The sequence below is a fragment of the Falco biarmicus genome, chromosome 11 (assembly GCF_023638135.1).
Source record: "Falco biarmicus isolate bFalBia1 chromosome 11, bFalBia1.pri, whole genome shotgun sequence".
NCBI lineage: Eukaryota > Metazoa > Chordata > Aves > Falconiformes > Falconidae > Falco > Falco biarmicus.
Window position 1 is genome coordinate 16,529,834 of NC_079298.1, and position 23,822 is coordinate 16,553,655.

Below are 23,822 nucleotides of genomic sequence, written 5' to 3' on the forward strand. Positions count from 1 at the left end.
AAAATTTTACCCATTTTGTAGAAACGTCGTAACTACCATGACTGTTAAACTGGGACTTAACGTGTTTTGTCTCAGCTTGTTTGTCATATTTGCTGTGGCGATGGGAAGCACCAGTGCTTTCACTGCTGCTGCTGGTGCCACTGCTGGTACTTCTGCTGCTACTCTGTGTTTTAGGCTTCTGCTCACGGCCACTTGTCTTTCCTTCAGCAGCACTGGCATGTGGAAATTGTGTGGTCTTGGACTGCTTCTTAGCCTTATGCTTTATACCAGATGCTTTGCTACTGCTGTTGCTGCTGCTGCTGTTGCTGTTCCCTGTGCTGCCACTGCTGCTCTTAGGACTACTACTATCACTACTACTACCGCTGCTACTGCTGCTTTTGCTGCTACTACCGCTGCTACTGCTGCTTTTGCTGCTACTGCTGCTTTTGCTGCTACTACCGCTGCTACTGCTGCTTTTGCTGCTACTACTGCTGCTTTTGCTGCTACTACCGCTGCTTTTGCTGCTACTACCGCTGCTACTACCGCTGCTTTTGCTGCTACTACCGCTGCTACTGCTGCTTTTGCTGCTACTACTGCTGCTACTGCTGCTTTTGCTGCTACTACCGCTGCTACTGCTGCTACTACCGCTACTACCGCTGCTACTGCTGCTTTTGCTGCTACTACTGCTGCTTTTGCTGCTACTACTGCTGCTTTTGCTGCTACCACTGCTGCTGCTACCACTGCTGTCCCCAAAGGGGTAGAATTTCTTTCCTTTGGCTTTGGTCAGTCTTGCTTTCAGATTTATCTTGGTGCCTCCCTCTGATGCTCTGTTGTCAGAGTCGCTGCTGGAGGTGCTGCTCGTTGTACTTTCGGAAGTTCCACTGGTGCTGCTGGCACTGGAGGATGAACTTCTGGATTTTCTCGTCCCCTAGTCAATGGTACCATTGGAAAAACAAAATTATTTTTCTGTGTTCCTGCAGAAGGCTGTAAGTAAAATCAGATACAGAGAGCTATGAATCTCTGTGCTGCCTTAGAAGACAAGCTGCAGGCCTGATAGCATTCTTGCAATACATCACAATAAGGCAAATTAATAAAATTGTATTAAACCCACACATATGTAGAACAATACCCCGAACACTTTTGTGATATTGAACATGTGTAGAAATTGTTGATCATACAATTAAATGTAATGTTGGTAATAGTGCTGTGGCTATCTCAGGGCAAGTTGTGTAGGTAGGTGTCATACTTTTTTGCTACAGTTGTAATAGCCAGAAAGAACAGACTATCTTTTGGGCACACAACAGCTATTTTGTGTCTTACGAGACATTTTCAGAAAAACCTGCAAAATCTGCTCTTTCTCATGTCCTTGAGCTGGAGAAGAGATGAATGCAAACCAAAGACACACAGAAAGACTTGTGTACCCAAAAGCCTGTCTTTATCATCCTATTTTATATACTATCTAAACAAAGGAAGGTACTTAGTAAGAGAAATATAAATAATTAAGCTTTGTGCAACGTCTCCCACAAATTGAGAAATGGATTTTTGCAGCAGTACCTGGCCATCAGTATCATCAAGGATTTTCTTCACTCTTTTAACTACTCCTTTGTTGGAAGACACTTGTGCCTCTGGATCTTCAAATGTTACTAAACGTACCACTTTCATAGGAGCTTGGTCTCCTGCTTGAATTGTGACTTGTATTTTTTCAATAGGTGCCTCTGTGTAAACTGAAATTGCATGACAATTAGTATTACTGTTATTATTAGCAACTGAATGACAGAATAAGCCAATTTTTCCTGTGATTTATTTAGCCATTCCTCCCCAAATGAAAATAAAAATGCTTATTGATTATTTTGGTATTGAGCAACTGCGCTAAAAAAATTCTGTAACAGCTAAAGCACATACTGGCAATAACCAAATTCTAAAATATTAGCATGATACTAGATTCTTTTCAAGTCAATAAACAGAATGATCAGCAGATTTAAGTCACATGAATTGGATTGCTTAACTAGATAACACTGTGGGATAGTGAATTAGGCATCAGAGAGTGAACTGAGGCTCAACTCCTGAATTGTAAAGAATGGCCCGATGGTTAGGCCATTAGTCTGACACTTAGGAGACCTAGACTCGGTGGCCTGCTGTGCTTTTACTTCCTATGATCATGGATTAAGACATTAAGGACTAGATCCTAGCAGGGTTAATCCATAATTCCCTTTAAGAGTCTGGGTTTTTAGAGTGTAGCTACAGGACACTGCATCAGATCTGTTGCCCATGTCCAATTGCTCTGTGCTTGCATCCCAAATCCAATGATTCAGGATGCATCAGACATGCTCTGCCGGCACAGATCAGCTCCGCGTGACGCTGACCATGCCGAGTGGCATTGCTGGGAGAGCTGGGAAATCGCTGCTCGGATGAGTGTGGGAGAAACGGATTCCTGCTACAAGCATAGTCTGTTGCTGGTACTGGCAGGGCTGGTAGGTCTAATGGTAGTTTTAGTGGTACTTAAGATACAAAAGATATATATGAACATATACAAATATATACATGTATATACACACGCCCCTACCCACCCGCCAATTACTTTCTTTTTTGTGCACAGTTGTATTTACCTGGCTTGAAGCTCACTCTTAGGGTGTGCTCTCCAACTAGGTAATAAAGAGGCACATTTTTGATAAATGCTGCATGTATGCTTTTCCTCTCAACGCACACTTGAACCCCGAATGTACTTGCATTGGAGCACATGGACTGAACAAATGGCTCTTTTTGGGAAGAAGACTGTCCAAAGGAAAAGGCATTTCCTGATGAAACGTCATCTGCAGCCTGTCTGCCCTATTAGATAATACACGTGTCAAGTTAAAATGGCCAACAGTAAGAGGAATACTTGCATGTTATGAGTCCTGTTTTGGCAACAGTTATATGTATTCTGCAGGAAAAAATCAAACAGTTTATTTGAAATAGCAAGACAAGGGCATGACATAGGACAACTTAGTTTTCAATTGGACAAAATTATCAGCTAAATGGCTTGATTAGACTATCCAGGGTAAAAAGAGCTTCAGGCTATAAGAATGGAAAATTATATCACAAATTAATTCTGAATAATTAACTTTGTTTTCTTGGAGTATTAAACAGTGTTAACATGTTCTTGATAAATCTGAATATGCTCTAGACTGGCTAGAGTTCTTTCCTTTGATTTTTCATTGGGTCGAACAACAGCCCCTTCGTCTATGTCCATGAAAATTCTGTCTCTGTTGAGGTCTGACATGAATGTGAGACTATATAGACTAGATGGTCAAAGCATATCAGATGGTAGAAATTTCCACTCAAAACTATGTAATTTACATGTGCTAAGCAACGCTTGCAGAAGAACAAATTAAAATTAATTAAAATTGGAATCAAATCCATGAAATGAAAAGTACGATTTCCCAGAGCAACGAAGCAAATAGCTAAAGACACGTAATCATAAGCTTTCATTTCACATGTAATACAGGTCTGCAATTAATTTTTTACTCAGTTTATCATGTTTCACAAGATTCCAAACTTGTGTGAACCCCACTGAAAAACTGGAATTTTAATAGTAATATTTTCTTTCCAAAGGAAACTCTAATGAAACTGGGAAATGCTCCAGTTACTGCCACTTTTCAGTTGCTGTTCATTTAAGAATAACTGCAGAATACTGAATTTTCAGGAAGGGCAGCACAGAGGCACAAAGCAGAACAACTTTGCTTGTTCCAGGACATTGGAAACTGCTCTCACTGATGGTATGTTTGCCTATTGACTTCTCCACAGGAAAGTGCTGTACTCATCCTCTGTTCATCTTTTATATTATCTGAAAACCCTTCAGAGTTGCAGGACAACAATGAAACCAAAACAGGACAGTGTATTCCTCACCTCTGTCAGTCTTTCACTGAACAAATTGCACAGTGATGCCTTCACAATGCTGCCCATCATAGAAAGCCTGTACTGATTTTTATGGAAAACTGGAGCTTGGGAAGTCATTTGACTTGACACACAAATGGCCATCCATCCTTGAATCAAGATGCTTATAAGTATTACATTTGGCTCTACAAGTTGAGCAATGGAGCAACTTATGGAACATTTGTGGCTGCCCCAGGAGTGTGATGCTTGCACAATGGTTGCAAAGTATTTTAAAGATTGTGGGCTGTCCTGTAGATGGCAGTGTAAAATTAATTACCAAAGAAAATGCTTTTGCTTTTGAAAAAGTGTTCAAGTCTGATGTATTACACTCCAGATTTTAAAATAATGTTACTGTAGGTCCATTCATGTTACTAGGTTGAACCTGACTTGATTTGAGTGAAATAGCATTGGTCGGAGATGAATTGTACATTTTCCTATGGAAAAAAGAAATGGTCTCCCACTGATTAAAAGCCTAAAAAAGAGTAGTCAGACACTACATTGCTTACCCTGATGTTATCAGTCTCGCCTGATGTAGAATCTGAATCGAAGGACATCTTCATTATATCAGGCACTGCTTCAGCTAGAAGAACTGGAGTCATCTTACTAGCAGCCAAATCCCCAATATTCCGTGTTACAGCAAATGTCTTAGACCTGCAGAATAAACATTAGAGGAAACCAGTATCGATGAAGGACTGCTGAGGAAAAGCCCTGAATAATGCCTTCTAGCAGGTATGCTGCAACAAGTACCGTACCCTGCAAATTGCTTAGCAGATATTTACAGCATCTTTTCTGTTGTATTTTCAAGGACTGCTAAGAGTGAATACAAGCACGGACCAATCTCAGGGCAGATAGCTCAGTTAGTCTTTTAGAATCATGTGTACAGGTTAAAAGCATTGCAGTTGATGGGCTCTCCGTATGCCTAATACCTTGAAGAACAGCCAACTTACTTAGAAGCCTGGCTGCGTATTACACTATTAAATTTTTGAGTCTCCTATTTTGATTTTCTGGACTTTTAAAGTTTTCAACTCATCTTCTCTGTGCTCACTGCCAAACTTAGTTCTCATTTCCTTTGACATCGTATTTGGGGAAATACTGGCATAACTTCAAAAAACAACCTGGGCACTGGTGGCTACTGAATGCTATATCCCGTGCAACTTTTGTTAGAGCAGAATTAAAGGACCCTGGAATCATCAAAGTAAGTGTTTCTAGTTTGATCTACTTTCACTGGTACTTATGGCTCGGCCAGACATCACAGAGAGATGTGTAGGAAGGTTAAGAGCCTGTTCAAGTAAATGTCTTTAGTACATTATTTCCAGTGTTGTGGACTCTAAGAGTACTCGTAAGGATCCAGAATGACTGATATCAAGTGCAGCATGAGACTGAGACTCTCATGGCTAAATATCCTGACCCTCTGGCTCCATACCCCACGTTTTCATGGAAGCTGTTATAGTACTGTGGCAACTATGAGTTTCATTTTGGGTCAGAGAAATATCTTGAATGCTGAACACTTTTGAGAGATGAAAACCTATTTCCCTCAGCTATTAGCATTATGCTAACTCTACCTTATTAGCCGTTTATTCATGCTAACACTCAGCTTAAAATTCCCCATGTGCTGTTTCTCAGGTATGAAGTTGATCTACTAGTCCTGGGGCTTTTGTGGTAGCCTTTGTGATGGTGAATGGAAAGGTGGTCTGCAAAATGGTCTCTATTTTAGTATGGCCCACACTGTACTAGCCTGAGAAATTCCAATCTCACCTATCTGAAAGATGAATTTATATTCATTTGATAGCCCTGTCTTCCTCTTGAATGCTCCTACCATGCTGTGTGCACTGTAAAGCACACAATTGCTCTTCATGTGGAACACCTCAATAAAACGTGTGTCACCTGTGGGCTTTGTTTTCTTTCCCATTTCTCTCTTTTTTTAGATAAGGACATGACAGCAACGCTCCACGCTGGGTGATAGGAGAACCTTGAAGAATGGAATCTGAAATAAAATATTCTCCCTAACAAGCTGAGGGGATAAAAGAAAATAGAAATCAACTTGCATTTCAGATGGCTCATCTGAGTAAAGAGACAAAAAGGGAAATGGTTTTTATTTTAATCCCATTCAATAATTCAAATGACCACTGAACTGCAGGCTGGGTCTCCAAGCAGAAAGCCCTGGGGTTTCTTTCCAATTTTTTTTAGCATTTTTTTATGCCAATAGTCTACTCCTGCCACCTAATGAAAGTAGAGGATCGATTCCTCCCTGTTGAGCACAGAGAGCCGACAAATGTAGCTGCATCACAGGTGACACATGTCAATGTCTGCAGAATCACACGGCACAGTAAAAATAGGCTACAAGAGTCAGCTCTGGTGCTTTAACAAGAAAAACAGTCACAAAGAAGGCCTAAAGCTATGGTATGAAAGAATCTGTTCTCTCTGATCCCACACAACAGAAAAAAAAAAAACCTAAAAAGGAGATTTTCCAATATGTATTAGTGTATTTTTTGGATGAGACAAGAAGCTGTGCTATAGTATAAGCCAAATTCACTGCAGGGGTAAGGGACAAGCAATTCAGCTCTGTTGGGTCCACTGATGTTTCAGTGAGTGTGCCCTTACATACAGTCCTAACACGGGGACAGAAGAGCTCAACATCTGTTTAAAACAACAACAACAAAATCAACAAAAAATATTTTCCCAGGTTTTATAACACAGCATGACATCGTATCTAAAGAAATGAGAAGCAAGAGACAATCCTCCAACCAGATTTTAGCTGTCTTTCTGCTATGGTGAAATGAAAATTTCTGCCTTTCCTACACATCAACCTTCTGACCTTGGTGCAAAGGTGTTAGAAAAATGGGGACTCAGGGCATCAGTCACTTATTTCCCTTCTCTGCCCCCAAGCACACTGCGCTGCCTTGCGAGCTTGCAGCGTACGCTGCTGCTTCTGCATTTGCTGCTACACACGCTGTGTACATATTGTACACAGTGCTGTAATTTCGTAATTAATCTTATAAATAAGATGCCTATGTGAAGCATTTCTGCTTAACCTACAGTTAAAAGAGGCAAAAAAGCCCTATGATACAAGCTCTATTCAAGATTATGTATATACTTCAGTAGCCTGTCATTATGAATATGTGATATATTTGCAAAGTGCATTCTCTGGCAGTTCTCCATATACTTTAATCACAGGGCTCTAATTTTCCCTGAAATTTATTTGATTTTTACTTCTTCCTGTAAATTTCATTTGAAAGTATGTTTAAGTAGCCATCTGTAGTATACTAAATAATTATGTTAAAAGAGCCTTAAAAATAACTATTATTTTTAATTAAATTTAACTTTGATAGGATTGAATTGAAACACATGCTACATATTCTCTCCGTGGTGTGATTAATTATTTTGCTCTGATTTTTGCTATAAAGAAAGTTGAGTCTGTAATGCACTGATTTGTCTTGGGAATGCAATCTCTCCATCACCAAAGTTTTCATTATTTTTTTTTTCTTTAGAGTCTGTGATTGTTCACCTGAGTTTCTCTACACCTCCTGAAAATTTATATGAATCCCACAGCTGTGACAGGTTATAACCTATATGGTGTGCAGGATATAACTGAACTTAATGCTACTGAAGACTGTTTGGTTCCTGTGTCTGAATGTGAAAGATGAAGGGGAAAATAATATCACATCCCGACTAGCTTTAATGACATGGTACTATAAAAGGTAATCTACTGACCATCAAGACAAAGTGCCCAATACTAAGATATTTTGAACCGAGCTCACAAACAAATAAAAGCGCAATAGCTTTCCAGAACCATTTCTTTAAATGGGGGATTTTAAACTAACAAGGGAAGGTGTCAGAATATCTCTAAAATATTGAATTCAATAGGTTCTATATTCTTTGGTGGATCTGTGCAAAAGGAAGAGAAAGTCTATGTTAAACTAAAATTTTTGACTTATTCTATATAGAATAGATATGTATCCTTTCTCTTTCTATCATCCTGCTTGTTTCTCTTCATACCTTTAAGATTTTACTTTGCTTGATTTTCGACCTCAGTGACGTTGTTCAATGCTACATTCTCTACTTATTGCTTTGCCTTCACTTGTACTCATTGCCGCTTCATTTCTCTGTGTGGTTTCCACTGACCATTTGTTTTGTAACAGTGAACAGGAATGCTTTTTGGAGAAAAATTGATGGTGCTAAAAGTTAGCTAGTGAGTACTAGCTTTCTCATATACTTGGCATTATAGAGCTATTTCTGAGAGACTACTGCACTGTATAAATGATAATGCTGCAGGGTCTAGAGCAGAGCTTGGGCTGGAACTCATGGACTCCGCTGTAATCCCTCGTGTCTGATACTGGCTTGCTTTATGCTTTCTGGCAATGCATTTAACCCTTTCGGTGTCTGATTTGATTTCCCCTTAGGTCAAAGGAGGAAAATTACTTTGCAGGGAGGATCCTTCTGCTAACATTTGCAGCTCTGCTTAAGGCTCTAAACTCTGTATCAGTGTCCAATATTCTCATTTCAGTTCAGCATCCTTATTGAGTTCATTAATATCCTCAGCCTCTCCAACAGTGACAGCTAGTGAGAGCAGGTGCCTGCTGTCCTTGGTGACCTTGGGAGCAGAGTGTCCTGGTCTCCACAAGAAACTGAACAAAACAAAACATGCAGCTAACTTTTGCTCTGTGAACTGCTGAAACCCTCCCTCCTCTGCATGGAGAACCTGATTAGGATCACATTTGATGGAATGGAGGAATCATCACAGGGAGTAGGACATGATGTCAAATGCCTACTAGGATGGTCTGTGACCATTGAAGGACAAGGGAGAATAATGATTGCCCTAAATGGAGGAGACCTGCAGAGCTTCTCTGGGCCAGCAGCCATGAATGCTAATTGCAGCTGGATCAAGTAACTGAGCTCTTTTGTTGCGGCTGTATTCCTAGAGCAGAAACTTGTTAACATTTCTGCGGATTGTATAATAGCTGGTTTCTGTTGTCAGTGATGCTTTTTCCTTTGTGATGAATTTTTGGCTTGTCTTTCTCAGTGTTTTTTCATGTGTGTGTGTGTGTGTGAAGGTTTTCTAGGCTTTGGTCTACTGCTTTGATTCCTTGGACATACTCTTTCTGTTTCCTCCCTCTCTTTGTGCTTGTATTTCCATCTGTTTTCATTTTTTGGCATCTGGCTACAACAGTTTTCCAGAGTGCATTGTAATTGCATGCACTGATAATAAATCAAGTAGACCTAACAGGTAAGAAAACCAAACGGCAACCACAAGGAAACAAGGTAAAAACACAAGAAACCCCAAATCCTCTATGCTTCAAGGCATCACATGCAAAATATAGATGGATTATCTGTTATAACAGATAAGATTCAGCTGGCTTACATTTTACCTAGTATCTCCAGTCCGATTATAGTTATTAGATAGAAATTTTATGCCATTTGTGATTCATATAGCTTATGGGTCTCAACAGCTGAGAAATGGTCCTAAAGAGGATTTTCAGGTGAAGATCACAGGAAGCAATGCATGTTTTCAAGCAAAACTTTGATTTATGTCACTTCAATTAAAATAAATAAACTACACCAATTGTTGGCAGTTACCCAAGCTGACAGTCAAAGACAAGATCTCTAAGCAAATGCTCAGTTTCATCTGGAAAGACTGCATTGCTACATGGAAAGATAATAAGTGCTTTGTCTTACCTTACAGTAATTATGTTAGTCTCATCTTTACATGGTGGTATTTCAATTTTGATGTTTTTGTCCTTCATATAGACAGTAGCAACAACATTCACAGGTACATGAGCATTCATTTTAGTGTGTGCTTCCAGCCCTGCCTGGATAGTGCGTGTGTTGATCCCCATTACAAAGGTCATCTCCTTAGCCATGCTGAAAAGGTAGAATGAGGATAAAATTATTTTCAGAAAGCAAACAGCTGTTAAATTTTTATGGTCTGTCACTTGGAAATATTATTCTTTTATTTTATAGTAAATATTTACCTTAGACTCATTTTGGATCGCAGCTTGATGTTGGCATTTAGTAACTCAGTCAATCTGAAATCAGACTTTGGAGAAGGTGCAACCTGTGCTTGAACTATTACAAAGAAAGCAAAAAAAAAAAAAAAAAAAAGCGTTTTAAATCCCCTCCAATTCTAACAAGCATGCTTATATCGCTTAGGTATTGAAATACATTACCATTTCCTGCCACTTTTGTAACAGAAGAGTAATAGAAGCTGGTCTCTGTCGGGAACCCAGTGCAGGTGGGCACGATACGACGGATCTCGGAAGACAGTAAAGCCTTGGTCCACTGCCTCCCCACCCCACTTTGAAGGCTACTGATTATTCTTCTTATCGAAGGGTTTTTTTCATCAGGTCCATACCATGCCTGCAATTATAGAGTTCAACTTGTCTAAATAAGCAGAACTTTAATATCATGATCCATGTCATTAACTATGCCTCAGGGGAAACTCTGCCAGAAACTATTATAGCTAATCCTGATCAAAGTTTGACCTTATTTGCCTTGATTAATACTAAAGACAAAACCCCCTTTTGAATTAAAAGTTAAAAAAAGGGAGACAATGTCTGAAAGAAACAGTATTTTAAAGCTTTTGATGCTTAGGTGGTGGTGTTTTCGAAATGATACCTGCAGTGCATTTTGGATGGCGTCTTTATCAAGTCCACCAAAGAACAGCTCTTGGCCAAACAATTTCAAGTAGCCTGATGCAAAAGGTTTGTCACTGGAGAATGCCTTCCAGTCAGACAGCTGTGTGAGAAGAGGAAGAAAGTCTGATTCTGCATAACATTTGGGGAAGCAATACCTTAGAGATTTTCTTTTCATCGAGAATTTACCATTTTCAGGATATCCTTGAAGTTATAGTCAGTCTCCCATTCCCCATCAGGAGAGTAACCTTTAGCAAACATCTCCTGCAGCCCTTCCACCATTATTCCCACCTGTGGAAAGAAGTAAGGTGTAAATACCAATTGGATGATGGTCATAAGAAGGGATGTGAGGGCAAACTGTGGGTAGACCCAATTACCTCCAAAGGATCAGCCACTCTTCCAAGGAAATGCGTCCGTAGCTGGGACATCGCCATCATTGGAATTAAGCTCCCCGCATTATTCAATACCAAATATTTAGCTGCAAGTCCACTCATAAGGACCTCTGAACAGAAGTGGGCAGTAAAACACAGCACAGTTAGTTTTTAAAGCCACAGCGTGCAGATCGTATCAATTTACTAATTGTGTAGTTCAACTGATAAAGCATGATATGAGAAAGGCCAGAAAACCAAGCTATAAAACTCGTGTTATAAAACAGTCATAAACAGAATATTCTGCATTTTTAAACTATTAATGGGCAAAATTACAAGCCTCCTGCTCATTGCATGGTGGTTATGTTATTTTTCCAATTGCTTCTGCTATATCATTTACATCCGGTTGGATTCCGTAACGTCAGCTTATGAAATGCTTTTACGAGACGTCATTTAGGGCAACTTGACAAAGGGGATCAGAAATGAAAACAGATTTGCCATCCTTTACTAATAGTTTAGGGAAAGTGATATATACGTCCTATCAGGACAGATGGTGAGGTTTAGATTTGTCTCTCAAATGACTCAGAGGCATTTTAATACATCTACTTCCAAATGCTCTAACTCCTTACATGAAATGCATTAATTGATAAGTAATTGTTAACTATTGAGTGAACATAATTTGTGTCTATTCATTGTCTCTACTTCTGTTTTATCATCCATAATGTTCTTAGATACAGATAATCACTGCAGAGCAGAGTCATGTATTCTTCCCACTCTTGGCACGGTCCCCTTACCTAAGTTAAAGTTATCCCAAGGTTTTTCTAAGTTTCCTTATGTTTCAAAAAGAACAAGGCTGACATGTTTCCTTTCCTCCAGTCCTCATCTGTCTTCTCTTCCCACACTAGCTGGAGGACAGGGAAGTATTTTAGGAGCCCCTGTGTTAAATTTCTGCTATCCTTATGTTAGACAATGGCATTATACATTGATTGCATCCCAGCACCACCAGAAATCAGCTTTGAAAATCCAGTACAGCCAGGATAATTGTAACGCCCTGGAAGACCCAGAGCAATAATTTCAGTCCCTGTACAGAAACTATTGATGAATTGTAGGAAATATATTTTCAAACATTATGAGAGGGAGTGAGTCTTTGACCTCTTTCCAGAACAGGAGTGCCTAAATTCTCAAAAATTATTTAGCCTACAGTTAAGGAAAATATTGCTTGGTTCAGAAATGTGGGGTGTTATGAATACTCATGCCCATATTACTTTAGTGCCACTCTCTGTGTTTCAACCAACATGTCACTTGTAAATCAACATTTTCCATGCTCTTCTAAATCTGTGTATGCAGACAGGGATCTGGATGGTCCTTTACCCTCGTTTACTCCTCACGCTAAGTTGTTTTGTATCAGATTGCTTGGACTAATTTTGATTCCTAATTTCTCAGGACAGATTTCAACTTTTAATATATTTGAGAAACAGTTTGTTGGAAAAGCAATCCACTTAGTCTACTAAATATGCATGAACCATTATTTCACTTCATTACCTCCACTGTTCTGCTGTATGAAGCTCCTGTGCTACCCAAAGTGCTAGACACTGCCTACCTACAACATACGTGTGGTTCAAGAACAGCTCCTACAGTCAAAATACAGGTATTTATGTCACCCTGTTGATGGCAGAGGAATCAGTGGAGAACCTTTAGCAGATAGCAAGGAGACATGACAAAAGCTCAAATTTCAATGCTCATCCTATAGAAAACAAAAAGCAATGTGATGCCACACCGGGACACTACTAATAAGATGACTTGAGACTTGGAAACGTGAAGACTAGTTTTTCTCGGGATGAGCTTAGCCAGAGCAGACCTAGGTATTATGTAGACTGGACACTAGAATGAGGCATGGTACTTTTAGTAAATTTGATAAAGCTCTTTTTTTGTATCTTAACCCACTAAAACAGTTAAAAAACCCCACGGTACTTACTGATACTTGATAATAAGTGTTGCTCATAAATGATTAAGTGATTATACAGAATTCATTGACTTGAAAAGCGCAGGGATATTTTCCATACCTCAGGCACTGCATAGCACTAATGTTCTAAGAAAATATTTACCAATGGAAAATCCTACTGACACAGTCAGATGATGCACTGTAGCCACTTCACTATGAGGGTACGATGGCACCTGCATATATCTGACTAAATGCCTTGCCCCAGGGAAGAGGGAAAGAAAAACTGGTGATCAAAGAAAGCAGTCTTTCATACCTATAAACATTAGTACAGATGTAATTATATAAATCTGTGCATACTGAGAGTCAGATTCTGTCAGTCCTAACACTGAGCAGAACCTGGGTCATCCCTTTGATTTCACTGGCAGTGTGTAGAGCATGAAGCGCTATTTGTGGTGGCCGTGTGTGACGGATTCCAGATTAGAGACAGATTCAGCTGGCATTATTGCCTGTCATTAAAAATTCAGCATCTAGCACCACAAAGATCTGTGATGCTGAGGGCAGATTTTTGTTTTTAGCGAGGAAATAGGTACTGCATTACAGCCGTCACTATGGTAACTCTTCCAGAATGGACTCAGTGAAACACATTTCACCTGTGGCTAGTAGTGACAAATCAAATCAGAAAGCTGGAGGATGGATCCTCCTCCCACACCACTGTAATAGAGGACTGACTTCATTTAGCAAACTGAGTTATCCAAGACTAAGATTAGCATGTGTGAGAAAAGGATTTTGATCCTTATTCTTCAGGATGAGAGGTTTAAATATCACATATGCATGGTAACCAAATTTCTGACACTGGTCTTCACCAAGAAGTAACAGCAATTCACTGATGCACTGCATTTCCAGGCGACAGCCAGAACACAGTAATCCATTTGACATAGTCCTCTGCCAGCTACCCTCATGCATACTGCACCCTTCTTTCTCACTGTACAAAAATTCAGATAGCTTCCTTTTAAAAGCAAAAATAAGAGGAGGAAATGAATACCTAAAACTAGAAACCGGTATCTGCCTCTTTCTGGAAAATGTCTCTCTCCCTAAATGCATTTTAAATGGTACAAAAGTTCACACAGTGCATATTAGTGACTGTATTTCTTTGGGCAATCTCTGTCTCCATCTCTGAGGCAGCAAGCATGTGTATCGTATATTACTGTGGTTGTTGTGATACGCATTATATATATTTTTATGATAGAGCAGATTAAATGGTCATGTAAAAACCAAAAAACAGGGTCAGGGCAACAAAAGTCTTTCAAACCACTCCCCCAGCCCCCAAGAAGGCGGCAAAAGTACTTGTACACTTAGCACTGTGGTTTTCATATGTTTCAGAGTCTCTTTTTCTGTTGATTACTTTGAAAAGAATCTTTACATGTACCAGTGAATAACAAAAATGCTAAAAACATCCAAGTCCTCCTAGATAAACAGCATGTGTAAGGAGACTGTGTTTGTAGATATAATCTCCCCAGTCTGCCAGCTACATATGCCAAATCACTGAGGCTGTCACGGTCATTTACATAGAGGAGTTGCTTAAAAAATCTCTGCTGAGAAAAATAACATACATGGAAAATAGAAGTAGATATAACTTGGTCAGCAAGACCTGTCTTCTAATCTGGTCCTCCCTGCTTTGACTAGATTTTTATGTGCAACTCCCAGTGATGTAACTGGTTAGCCTCTAGATCCCAGATGTGGATGTCTCATTCCGGCGAAGAATCCTGGTAGGAAGGTGCAAGAAAAATCTTTAGGCACTAAGCCTTAGTTGTTTATGGGTGCGATGAACTGCCACACCTGAATGTTTTCAGTTTGCTGTTTCACTGGGCACTACTGTTGGGGTGAGGAGTATTTAGCATCACATTTGAATTCAGCAAGAGTTGTAGGCGTTCAGCACTGGTAGAAATTAATCCACTTCAGCAGTAATTTAGGTCCCTTCTGTTTGTTTGGTGCTGAACAATGGTATGAAATTGTTAAGCACCACTGAGACTATGGCATTTGATACAGGAGCATGTGCTTCACTGGCTAATGAAAATGGAGGGTTAGAGCCCCACAAGCCCTCTGGTAATTTCATGCTGGCAGTGTAGAATGCAAAACACACAGGGACCTAAACACTCTCCAAATGGAGAGCCTGAGATTTTAATACTTTTTTTTCCACTGAACATAGGAGAATATATGGAGGAACAACATGCAGCTAACCAGCTGGCTAGGAGAATTGAGTTCTCATACTCCATAATTTTTTTCACACATTAACATGTATATATTTCTTTACAAAACCTTCTGAACCTTACCTTTAAACATACTGAAGCGGAAAACCTTGCTGAACTGATAGCCAGATCTGTCGAATTTGGGACTTAATACTCTGATAGCCATTCTGCAGGCAGAAGCCCTGAAAAAATTCGGTGAGCACATTAACACCTCAGTTTGTTTTATTTCATCTAGGGAAGGGATCCAGATTTTCCTTACATCACTTGAAGATCTGGAGCTGTGCTTCTGCCCAGGGCCCTCAGGTAAGAATAGATGAAACTTGCCACTTGCATGCTAGGTTCCTTCAGCACAGCATTGGCTATTGTCATCAGTATTGGAAGACCTGGCTTCGTTTCAAGTAAAACCACTGCAGCTAACATTCGGACCCGAGGATGAATTTTGTAATTCAAGAAAATCTCAAGGGTAATAGCCTGGACCTGAAAATAATAGATACATTCAAATTTACAGTATGTTTGAACATTCTGCAAATAATCAGTCATCACTGGTGTATAATCTCTTCATCACTAGTACAGTAAATATTTGTATTATTTAATTATTATGACAACAGTGTACCTGGTTTCATAGTCTGAGGGCTGGAAGAGGAATTATGGTAATGTAGCCTGACTTCCTACACAATCACAGCCAAGGAACTTTGCTGGATAACTTTTACATCAAGTCTTTATCCCTTTTTGAGCTATAGCAAAATATATCTATAGCATAACCACTCCAGGTAAAAGAGATTTCATGGATCCATTACATACCTGAGAAGTGGTTTCAGTGATCACTTATCCCTGCCCATAAAGGTATGCCTTATTTCTAATAATTTTATCTCCTGGGTCCCTTTCTGCTAAATAATAGATTAAATATGAAATTAATAAAACCCAGTTTACTACCAGAAATCTCTATGCTATACAGGCAGCTTAAAACTGAAAGTTTATGCAACAAATGTAATTTCCACAGTACTACTTCTGACTAATGTGTTTGACCTCAGCAATATTCAGTATCAAAACCTAATTTTGTATTGGGATCTTTGCAGTTTCCATGACCTGCACTGAAGCTTTTGGCCCCAACTTCAACTTGGATGTGGATGGTGTAACAGCATCCCCCTGCACAGTCCTGTCCTGCCTGGGACAGCACACATCCATGCTCTCTAATGAAAAGTCTGATTCAGAAAACTTCAACAAGCTTTGGAAACACCATAATTGGTTTTATTTGAATATGTTGATTATCAAATACCAAGGTAAAAATGGTGACAAGGATGAAGTGGGCTCTTTTTAAATGTAACTAGCTTTTCAAATTAAGCAATAAAAATGACAGACCATATATTAAGTCTGTTTAATGTAAATATGGGTGGGTAGCTAGCTGCAAACCAGGCATTAAACTGGTTTTTGAATAATGAAAAATCCGGTCACAGTCATTAACTTGCTCCAGATCAATTTTCTCCAAAGAAAATGCATAGAAAATATAACTAAACAGTGGTCTGGGTCACATGTGCGAAGCCAGACCAAAGGGCAATCAGAGACACAGCACTGTTTTCAAACAGCAAATTGACTTTTTTTCTTCCCCAGCAAATACTCTAACTCCTACCCTTGCTATTCTTTCCTCCCCCCCCTGCTTTTCCCCATCTAGCTCCTGCACTCTAGTAAATTGTTTCTTTATTCTTTTGCTTAAAAGCGTACCCTGGCACACTATTGTCTGTGGATCAATATGTGCACTCAAACTGGGAGTCATATGCAAAAAAATGAGTATAATGGAAAAACTGATACAGATTAGTAGGAGAATAGTTAATGAAAGCTTTTTACTTTTTATATTAAGAATAGACATATAAAACAAAAAACCTCAATATCAGAAAAAAAAATCTTGAAAATACAAGGTTTTCTTTTAGAAGCAGGTTGCTTTAAGGTGAAAATGATTGTAAAGTGATGTCTGTGGCGGATGAGAGTATGCCTGTGTAACCATTGTATGTGATATATAATCATTATCTTGTTCAGGGACAAAAGTCACATTTAGTAAATGTTCTGCTTATGACAAACCCACACAATGTCTGTAAATTTGTAATTAGGATGCAAACCTCTAGTATCTATTTACAATAAGATCTGGTCTTGAATTACGATTAGATGTGACACTCAGTATTAAATGTCAATTCTCTGAAAACCTTGTTTTGTGGTTCTCTCACATACCAAAGTTGAAGTAGCACTAAACATATTTTGGTCAATAATTTAGCTTTCTGTCTCATGTCCTTGGAAAATAAACGTTTGCAATGGAAATACTGATTTGTCTTCAACAACAGGGTAATGTATGTATGCTTTTAATGGGATTTTTGTTGCAGTTACAAGAGGTTAATGTCAAAACGAATAAGACATGCCAAGTGAGGAATGGTTAAGTATCTAAAAAGAAAAAAAAAGATCTTACAGTTATGTTTGAAAAAAAAGGTCTGCTTTCCCCTCATCACCCATCATCGATTAGCAGCCTTGTGCTGGGTTATGGTAAGTGCAAAGGAGGCAGCTTTGTTTCCTTACCATTTTTGGATCTTTCATGCCTATGTTTTTCAGGGCCATCACAGCAGTCGCGTGTACCTTGAGTGGCAAATCTGAGGCGCTAGCTGCATAGCCTGGCAAAAATTTCTTGATGTGCTTGATGCTGGCTGGATGTCCTACATTCCCAAGGGCTTTCAAAGCCAGCGAAATTTCTTCAGTGTTAGACTCGCTCAATGCCTCTCCTGCAAAGCCATGCAGCAACTGAAAAAAGAAAATAAATCTTCCGTTGAGTTCAATTCCAGGTCTTATCTATATCCCATCCTCCAGCATATTCTGAGGTTTGACTTTGATAATTTCAGTTTGTTCAATTCACTTATTTTAAATATTTTCAAATTCTTTTTGTCCTCATGAATACGACATTTTATTCATAGGACAAGCATAGCCAAGAAAGCTGCAATGAACAGCTTCTTCATCACTATGCCTTAAAGCTATCAAGTAAAATTTTTAAAGGAAAAAAATAGTGGCTAAGAGCTAGTTCCCACTGCTTTTCAGGGTGAGTTGGAAACCCTGTAACAACACTGGTTGACTATCTCTTTCTCGTGGTTGAAGACAGGTGCAAAAATGCAGATACAGTTAAATTCTTGAGACCCTTAAATCAGATTCCTGAAGGTATGGCTAGTGGTGGTGCCCTTAACTTCAGTGATGACAGCCACATTTTAGTGCAGATTAATAACGGACAATGAGATCATCAGGTCATTTTACAGCCCTTATTGTAAGCAACTGGATCACAGTACATTCACATGGCAAGATTAGAAGTAGTTGTCTGAAGGCTGAATATGAGAAAAGAACTAAATCCTAGCAGATAACTGGTTTTAGTGCTAACAAAAGCCTCTAAAAAAGAAACTGAGATGTTATAGAATAATTTCAATACAGTTCACATGCTTTAAAATATTATATTTGAGATACATTGATGGTACAGAAACATTCCATTTGCTATTACTAATTAAGTGAATGGACATTTGAAATGCATTGAATAAGCCTATACAATCATTTGCTTTGGGAAAGAATTTCCATTCCCTGGCACTGGGCTTCTCCGATTTAATTAGCTCAAGAGCATTGGTGGCAATCGTAACAAGAGATGCATGAAGGAATATTGGCCATGCCTGTATACCACATGAAAAAAAATCATGCCGGGCACACAATGTATTGGGAACATCCTGCTCTTACTGGAGGTGGCAGACTGACCAGTGTTGAAGACTGCAAACACCTATTTCTTTTTCTCTCTCTATTACTCTGGCTGAGTGGCTGATCCCTGTAAAACATGACATGCATCTCTAGAGCTAGGAAATGCTATCTACTGCCTATTTAAATTGCTTGCAGGCCCACTGATTAAAAGCGGTGCAGAACAGGGAGGGCATTACTATTATCAAAAGCTTATAGTCTATGTAGAGGACTGGGCTCTGCTTCTGGCTGACAAATGGATGGGCTACATGACTTTGGGCAAAAAACCTGGGCTTTTGTGTCACTTAGTTTATTTATAAGTATATATAAGTACCTATATTTAAAGTATTCCAGAGCAGTGCCATGGGACTTCATTAATAATTGGCAATAAAGCACTCAGAGATACTCAGATAGAAAGTGCTATGAATTATATGCTTCTTCCTCTCACTCTCTTTCGTGTGTTAATCTAAAGATAAAAATGCTGTATTTAACCAACTGGGGTTCCTTGTCCCAAAGGAAACACTGTAGGGAAGTGAAATACAGGTTTCTGAATAATGAAGAAAGAACTCAAGGATTAATTTTTCTTTTAAACGATAAATAACAATGTGATTACCTGGAGACATTCAGAACAGGAGTCTGATGAAGAGCACTGTTTGTGGCACAGTGACGCGTAGCTGAGATGGCAAACCTTTCCGAGCACAGTACTTGAGCGTGGACAATGTTTTTTCACAATGAGCTGGGGAGAAAGCAGTTGGTTGTTACCACCACTAATGAAGAGCAACAATATTAAAGAATATGTTTCTGCCAAATGCAAGGCAAAACCAGGCTTTTGATATTTTTGTATTGATGGTTTTATAGTTAATCAGTGGATATTACTGTATTGGACAGTGCAGGCATAAACTAATTCCAGGCAACATCTGGAAGGCAGATCTGTTGCTTTTATAGTGGTTCAGATTTAAATTTGGTATAGGCTACAATCCGCATGGAGGAAATCACCCACTTATGGAATGGAAACCCACGCATTATTCAAGAAACATTCATCATTGTTCAATAATTGCTTTAGCCATAGGTACAAAATAACTGCAGATACATTGTGAATGGACCTCAGTACTTTGGGCAGACAGGAATATTTCGTATAAACACAGGAGCTGACAGGAGGCACCAGCCCACTGTTTCCTTGAGTGGGAAGCAGAGCATTACTGCACAGTAACAGCCAGGCTGTCACGGGTTTTACGGAGGGCAAAACTTTAGCCTGAGATTTGTGGTCTCTGCCTAGGGTAGGCAGAGATAAGTTCCTGCATCTGAGGCTAGAACTAACCTGCAGAAGGGGAAAAAATTGTAAAAACCATTAGGCTTTCTCCTACATGGGCTCCATGTTGGCACAATTCTCTTGATTTTGATAGATCTGCTCTGATTTATACCCATCCTGCTAGGTCAATCAAGATGAAAACATGGATATAACAAATATATATTTCTTCCTCCCTAGTCTTTGTAGACACTCAGTTAGAGATCTAATCTGATGTAACTATAAAGTACATGTGGACAAAGGGAGACTAGAAACCACTGTTTTCAGCAATAACCTCTGTCTCTGAGGGGTATTTTACTCTTTATTTTCTGTTTCACTCTGGATTCATTTTTGCCCTTTTGATTTGCATTCTCCTCCCCTTAAGACAGTCAGGAAACAAACTCCTTTCAACCTCACTAGAGGATGTAAAACCTTTGTATTTTCAAAGCATTTGCCATCCTATCAAAGGAATAAATACAACAGATGCTAAAATCAGTAAAGAGCAATTTGAGAGTGTTTAGAGAATCCTACCGTTGCTTCTTCCATCACATCTTGAGTTGGCGTGCTTGAGTGCAGAGCCACGAGCACTGTCTGAGCTGCTTCCCAGGTGGTGAGTTCTTGCCTTTCCATCTTATACCTCAAGAATCTGAGTGCATGGTGACTGGCGACTGCAGGAATTATATCCAAAATATAGCGCCTGTAATAGGAAAAGCAAGGACCATTTTCCAGATCCACATTTGAACATAGTCATTCCAGCTGGTCTCCAACAGAGTTTATCAGCAGAAGCATCACCACTTGTATTGATTTTACCTGTATGCTGGCCGACTGGAGAACTGCTTCCACACCGACTCATAATTCTCCTCACTCGCTGCACGGAAGAGGTGCATAAGCTTGAGGGCTTTTGCTGGTGCATCGCTGGGAAGCTGTTCAGACGTGGTCTCTACTAGGTCTTGCAGGCTTTCCTCGATCTGCAGGAAGGTTAAAATGCAGGAAGCTCACACGCAGTTTCCCACATGCACAGATTCCAACCTCCAACAGACTCTGCCCGGTGGCTAAGCTTTACCTGGCTCTCCACATTTTTTATTCTGAATAAGTGGACAGGAAGCTGAAGCAATTCACTGCCAAACTGGTACTGAAGTGACCCACGATTCTGGAATTCTTTCGGTGGGACTTCTGCCATGTCCTTCTGCACATCAGTCAAAGTAAGTTTCTGCCTGGAATGGAGAAACCCAGGCAGAGAGAACATCATAGGATGCAGGGTACAAATGGAAAAGAAAACAATAATTCTGCCTCCTGCATTGCAATGCAACTACAGTTGTTTCAAAAGGTTTTTGTTATTGAGGGGCAATGATATTTTGTACAGATACATTTGGACATGATGCTCAGAACCATACTCTGGTATGCACTTACACAGCAGGGCTTAGATCAGTCAGCCTTTGCCTTCCTTTGGGAATAACCTGGCTTGAGAGTTTAAGGAAGAGGAGGGAGGTGAGAAGCTATGGCCTGAAGGAGATCACAGGAACTGTGTGTTGTGCCTTAAGGAGTAAATTAAGGATTATAAAAAAATAACTGATGGGGAACTTTTACAGAAATTATCACTTAATTTAAACCTTTTAAGAAGTTCATAAAAGCTCTTAAGTATCTGTGCCTCCTGGAAGCTTTGAAAGGAGTTGAAAATCGTTAGATACAATAAGAAATGCAACAGTCTTGTTACTTACACTGTTATAATTCCCTCCCCATTTTGCCTGACAAGCTGAATGTCTTGGGGACTGCAGAAGATAAAAGGTTCTCACAAAGTTTCAAATTGGGTTTCCCAAACAAAAAGGGAAACATATAAATTCAGGATTAGTCTTTGGAAAAGTACTCAAGTTTTTGGAAACTTTTCAAGGAGCACCAAACCTTCAGCCTTTGTTATTAAGAATAATACCAATGAGAGACTGTCTTTGTAAATATTTGCTATCTTTGCTACATTTTCAGCTAAAGGGATGCATCCTATCCCACCAATTATGTTTGAAATAGGTCATTTAGGACTCTATAATAAAGTTAGGCATTTGTATTGAACAACAGAAAACATTCCAAAAGCAATATTGCTGTACTACACAGTATCTCAAAATCTCTGTAGAAAATTGGCGTGTTTATTTTGGAATCTCTACGATGATCTTCTGTATCATTTCTATCCCCTCCTTCCATATGGATTGCAGAGAACTGCTGCAGAAAATAGCATATAACTGCTTTACAGACAAGCCACTGGAATTTGAATAGAAATCGCTACAGAATCAGCAGAGATTTTTTCTCTCTTGAAATTTTAGACAATATTATTGAAAGGGCATTTGGGTCAGAAAGTATAACATCAGGTACACTTGGACAGATTTAACTCCCCCTTCCAGAACATGATGAATCTATTATGTCTTCATCTTCATCATTTTGTGATGTATCTGCCTAGAATAGATGGAAAAATGTTATACTCTGAGGAGAAGAGCAAATGAATACTAAAGACAGGATTAAAATGGTGAAACAATAGTAAAACCTCTCTTGGTTTTGAAAGGTGCTACAAGAGGCTTATGCTGAACAGGTCTGAAAACACAGCTTCAAATGTTTTAAGTCCTTGTTATGAGATTACCTTTTTCTTTTTTTTTTTTTTCTTTTTTTTTTTTTTTTAACACAGAAAATGCATTGTAGATATAACTTCTGAACACTTGGGTGACATACCCACATCTTCCCAGCTCCCTTGTATTTGGCCCCTTCTGCTGGGCAATGCAAAAGATCCAGACACAACAGGAAAAGTTTTTTGGGGGCTCAATACCTGAGGAAGAACGGTAAGGAAGGCAGTCTATGCAGGTTTGCAGAAGGACAGTTTAAATCAGCAAAAGTCCATTGGCTCCAGACTAATACTCACAACAACCTATAATTTGCTAAAAGCACTACAGTTGTATCTATCTTCACCATGATTGCATGAAGCTACTTTCAACTTTACTTTGGGCGTTTTTTTTTTTTGATTAACCAAACTGAACGTGTTCATCATGTTAATGAAGTTGATCAGTGATTTATTGACATGAACTTTCAGATGTTGCAGTTTCCACAACTGTATATTATACCAATAGATTCCTGAAGAAGCTGATGGAGCAATACAAAATTACAGCAGCTGAAGAGTGGGACTGAGTTATATATTCTGTACAGGGACCTTTCTGCAAAAAACCTCCCTCTTCAGTAGGGCACTCCTGTCTGCAGAGTCCATCACTAAGGCAGGTAATTAAAAATGTCTTCAATACATGATTTTGATGCAGATGAAAAAGATTTTGAACACTAAAAGTTTGAGGGCTTGAGCTAAAAATGAGCAGGGGTATAATTTCTCAGACAAACATATTTTTATTTTGCTCAAATTTATTTAAGAAATATGCAAAATTTGCTGTGGAGAAGCAAATATATTTTACATGCCATGTGCTCAATCTTTTTGCAATAAACCCCGATTTCCTATCAAGAAACAGTTTTGATGGGAGATTTGCAAGCAGCCCACTCTACTTAGGAAGCACATTGGAATCCTAAGTCCTATCTATGTTTCTTATGAACTAGTCTCCAGGGTCTCTTACTCTATTATTATTTTCTAGGGAACTCTCTTTCAGTGAGTAACTGTCTTTCAAAGTATTTTACTGCAAATATATTAGTTCACGATTTTTCAGGTGGAATTACATTTGTTTTGGCTTTTATGACATAAATCAAATATCC

General features: G+C 39.1%; 1 protein-coding gene and 1 long non-coding RNA gene across 2 annotated transcripts in view; one reads left to right on the forward strand and one right to left on the reverse strand.

Annotated features, from left to right (window-relative positions):
• LOC130156726 (uncharacterized) overlaps positions 1 to 17,296 on the forward strand; it is a 102,598-nt gene extending 85,302 nt beyond the window's left edge. Inside the window, exons 5-6 of the long non-coding RNA XR_008824575.1 lie at positions 15,312 to 15,379; positions 16,153 to 17,296. This is a non-coding gene — a long non-coding RNA (uncharacterized LOC130156726). The remainder of the gene's footprint in view (positions 1 to 15,311; positions 15,380 to 16,152) is intronic.
• LOC130156725 (vitellogenin-1-like) overlaps positions 1 to 23,822 on the reverse strand; it is a 43,295-nt gene that overhangs the window by 12,601 nt on the left and 6,872 nt on the right. The window contains exons 7-24 of the mRNA XM_056355448.1: positions 21,163 to 21,313; positions 20,910 to 21,067; positions 20,631 to 20,796; positions 19,428 to 19,550; positions 17,636 to 17,854; positions 15,336 to 15,553; positions 15,161 to 15,258; positions 10,898 to 11,022; positions 10,710 to 10,811; positions 10,504 to 10,623; positions 10,056 to 10,245; positions 9,861 to 9,954; positions 9,565 to 9,750; positions 4,398 to 4,542; positions 2,586 to 2,805; positions 1,534 to 1,703; positions 466 to 907; positions 11 to 273 (exon numbers count right to left, since the gene is read on the reverse strand). Coding sequence (XP_056211423.1) covers positions 11 to 273; positions 466 to 907; positions 1,534 to 1,703; positions 2,586 to 2,805; positions 4,398 to 4,542; positions 9,565 to 9,750; positions 9,861 to 9,954; positions 10,056 to 10,245; positions 10,504 to 10,623; positions 10,710 to 10,811; positions 10,898 to 11,022; positions 15,161 to 15,258; positions 15,336 to 15,553; positions 17,636 to 17,854; positions 19,428 to 19,550; positions 20,631 to 20,796; positions 20,910 to 21,067; positions 21,163 to 21,313 — 3,190 coding nt within the window. The remainder of the gene's footprint in view (positions 1 to 10; positions 274 to 465; positions 908 to 1,533; positions 1,704 to 2,585; positions 2,806 to 4,397; positions 4,543 to 9,564; positions 9,751 to 9,860; positions 9,955 to 10,055; positions 10,246 to 10,503; positions 10,624 to 10,709; positions 10,812 to 10,897; positions 11,023 to 15,160; positions 15,259 to 15,335; positions 15,554 to 17,635; positions 17,855 to 19,427; positions 19,551 to 20,630; positions 20,797 to 20,909; positions 21,068 to 21,162; positions 21,314 to 23,822) is intronic.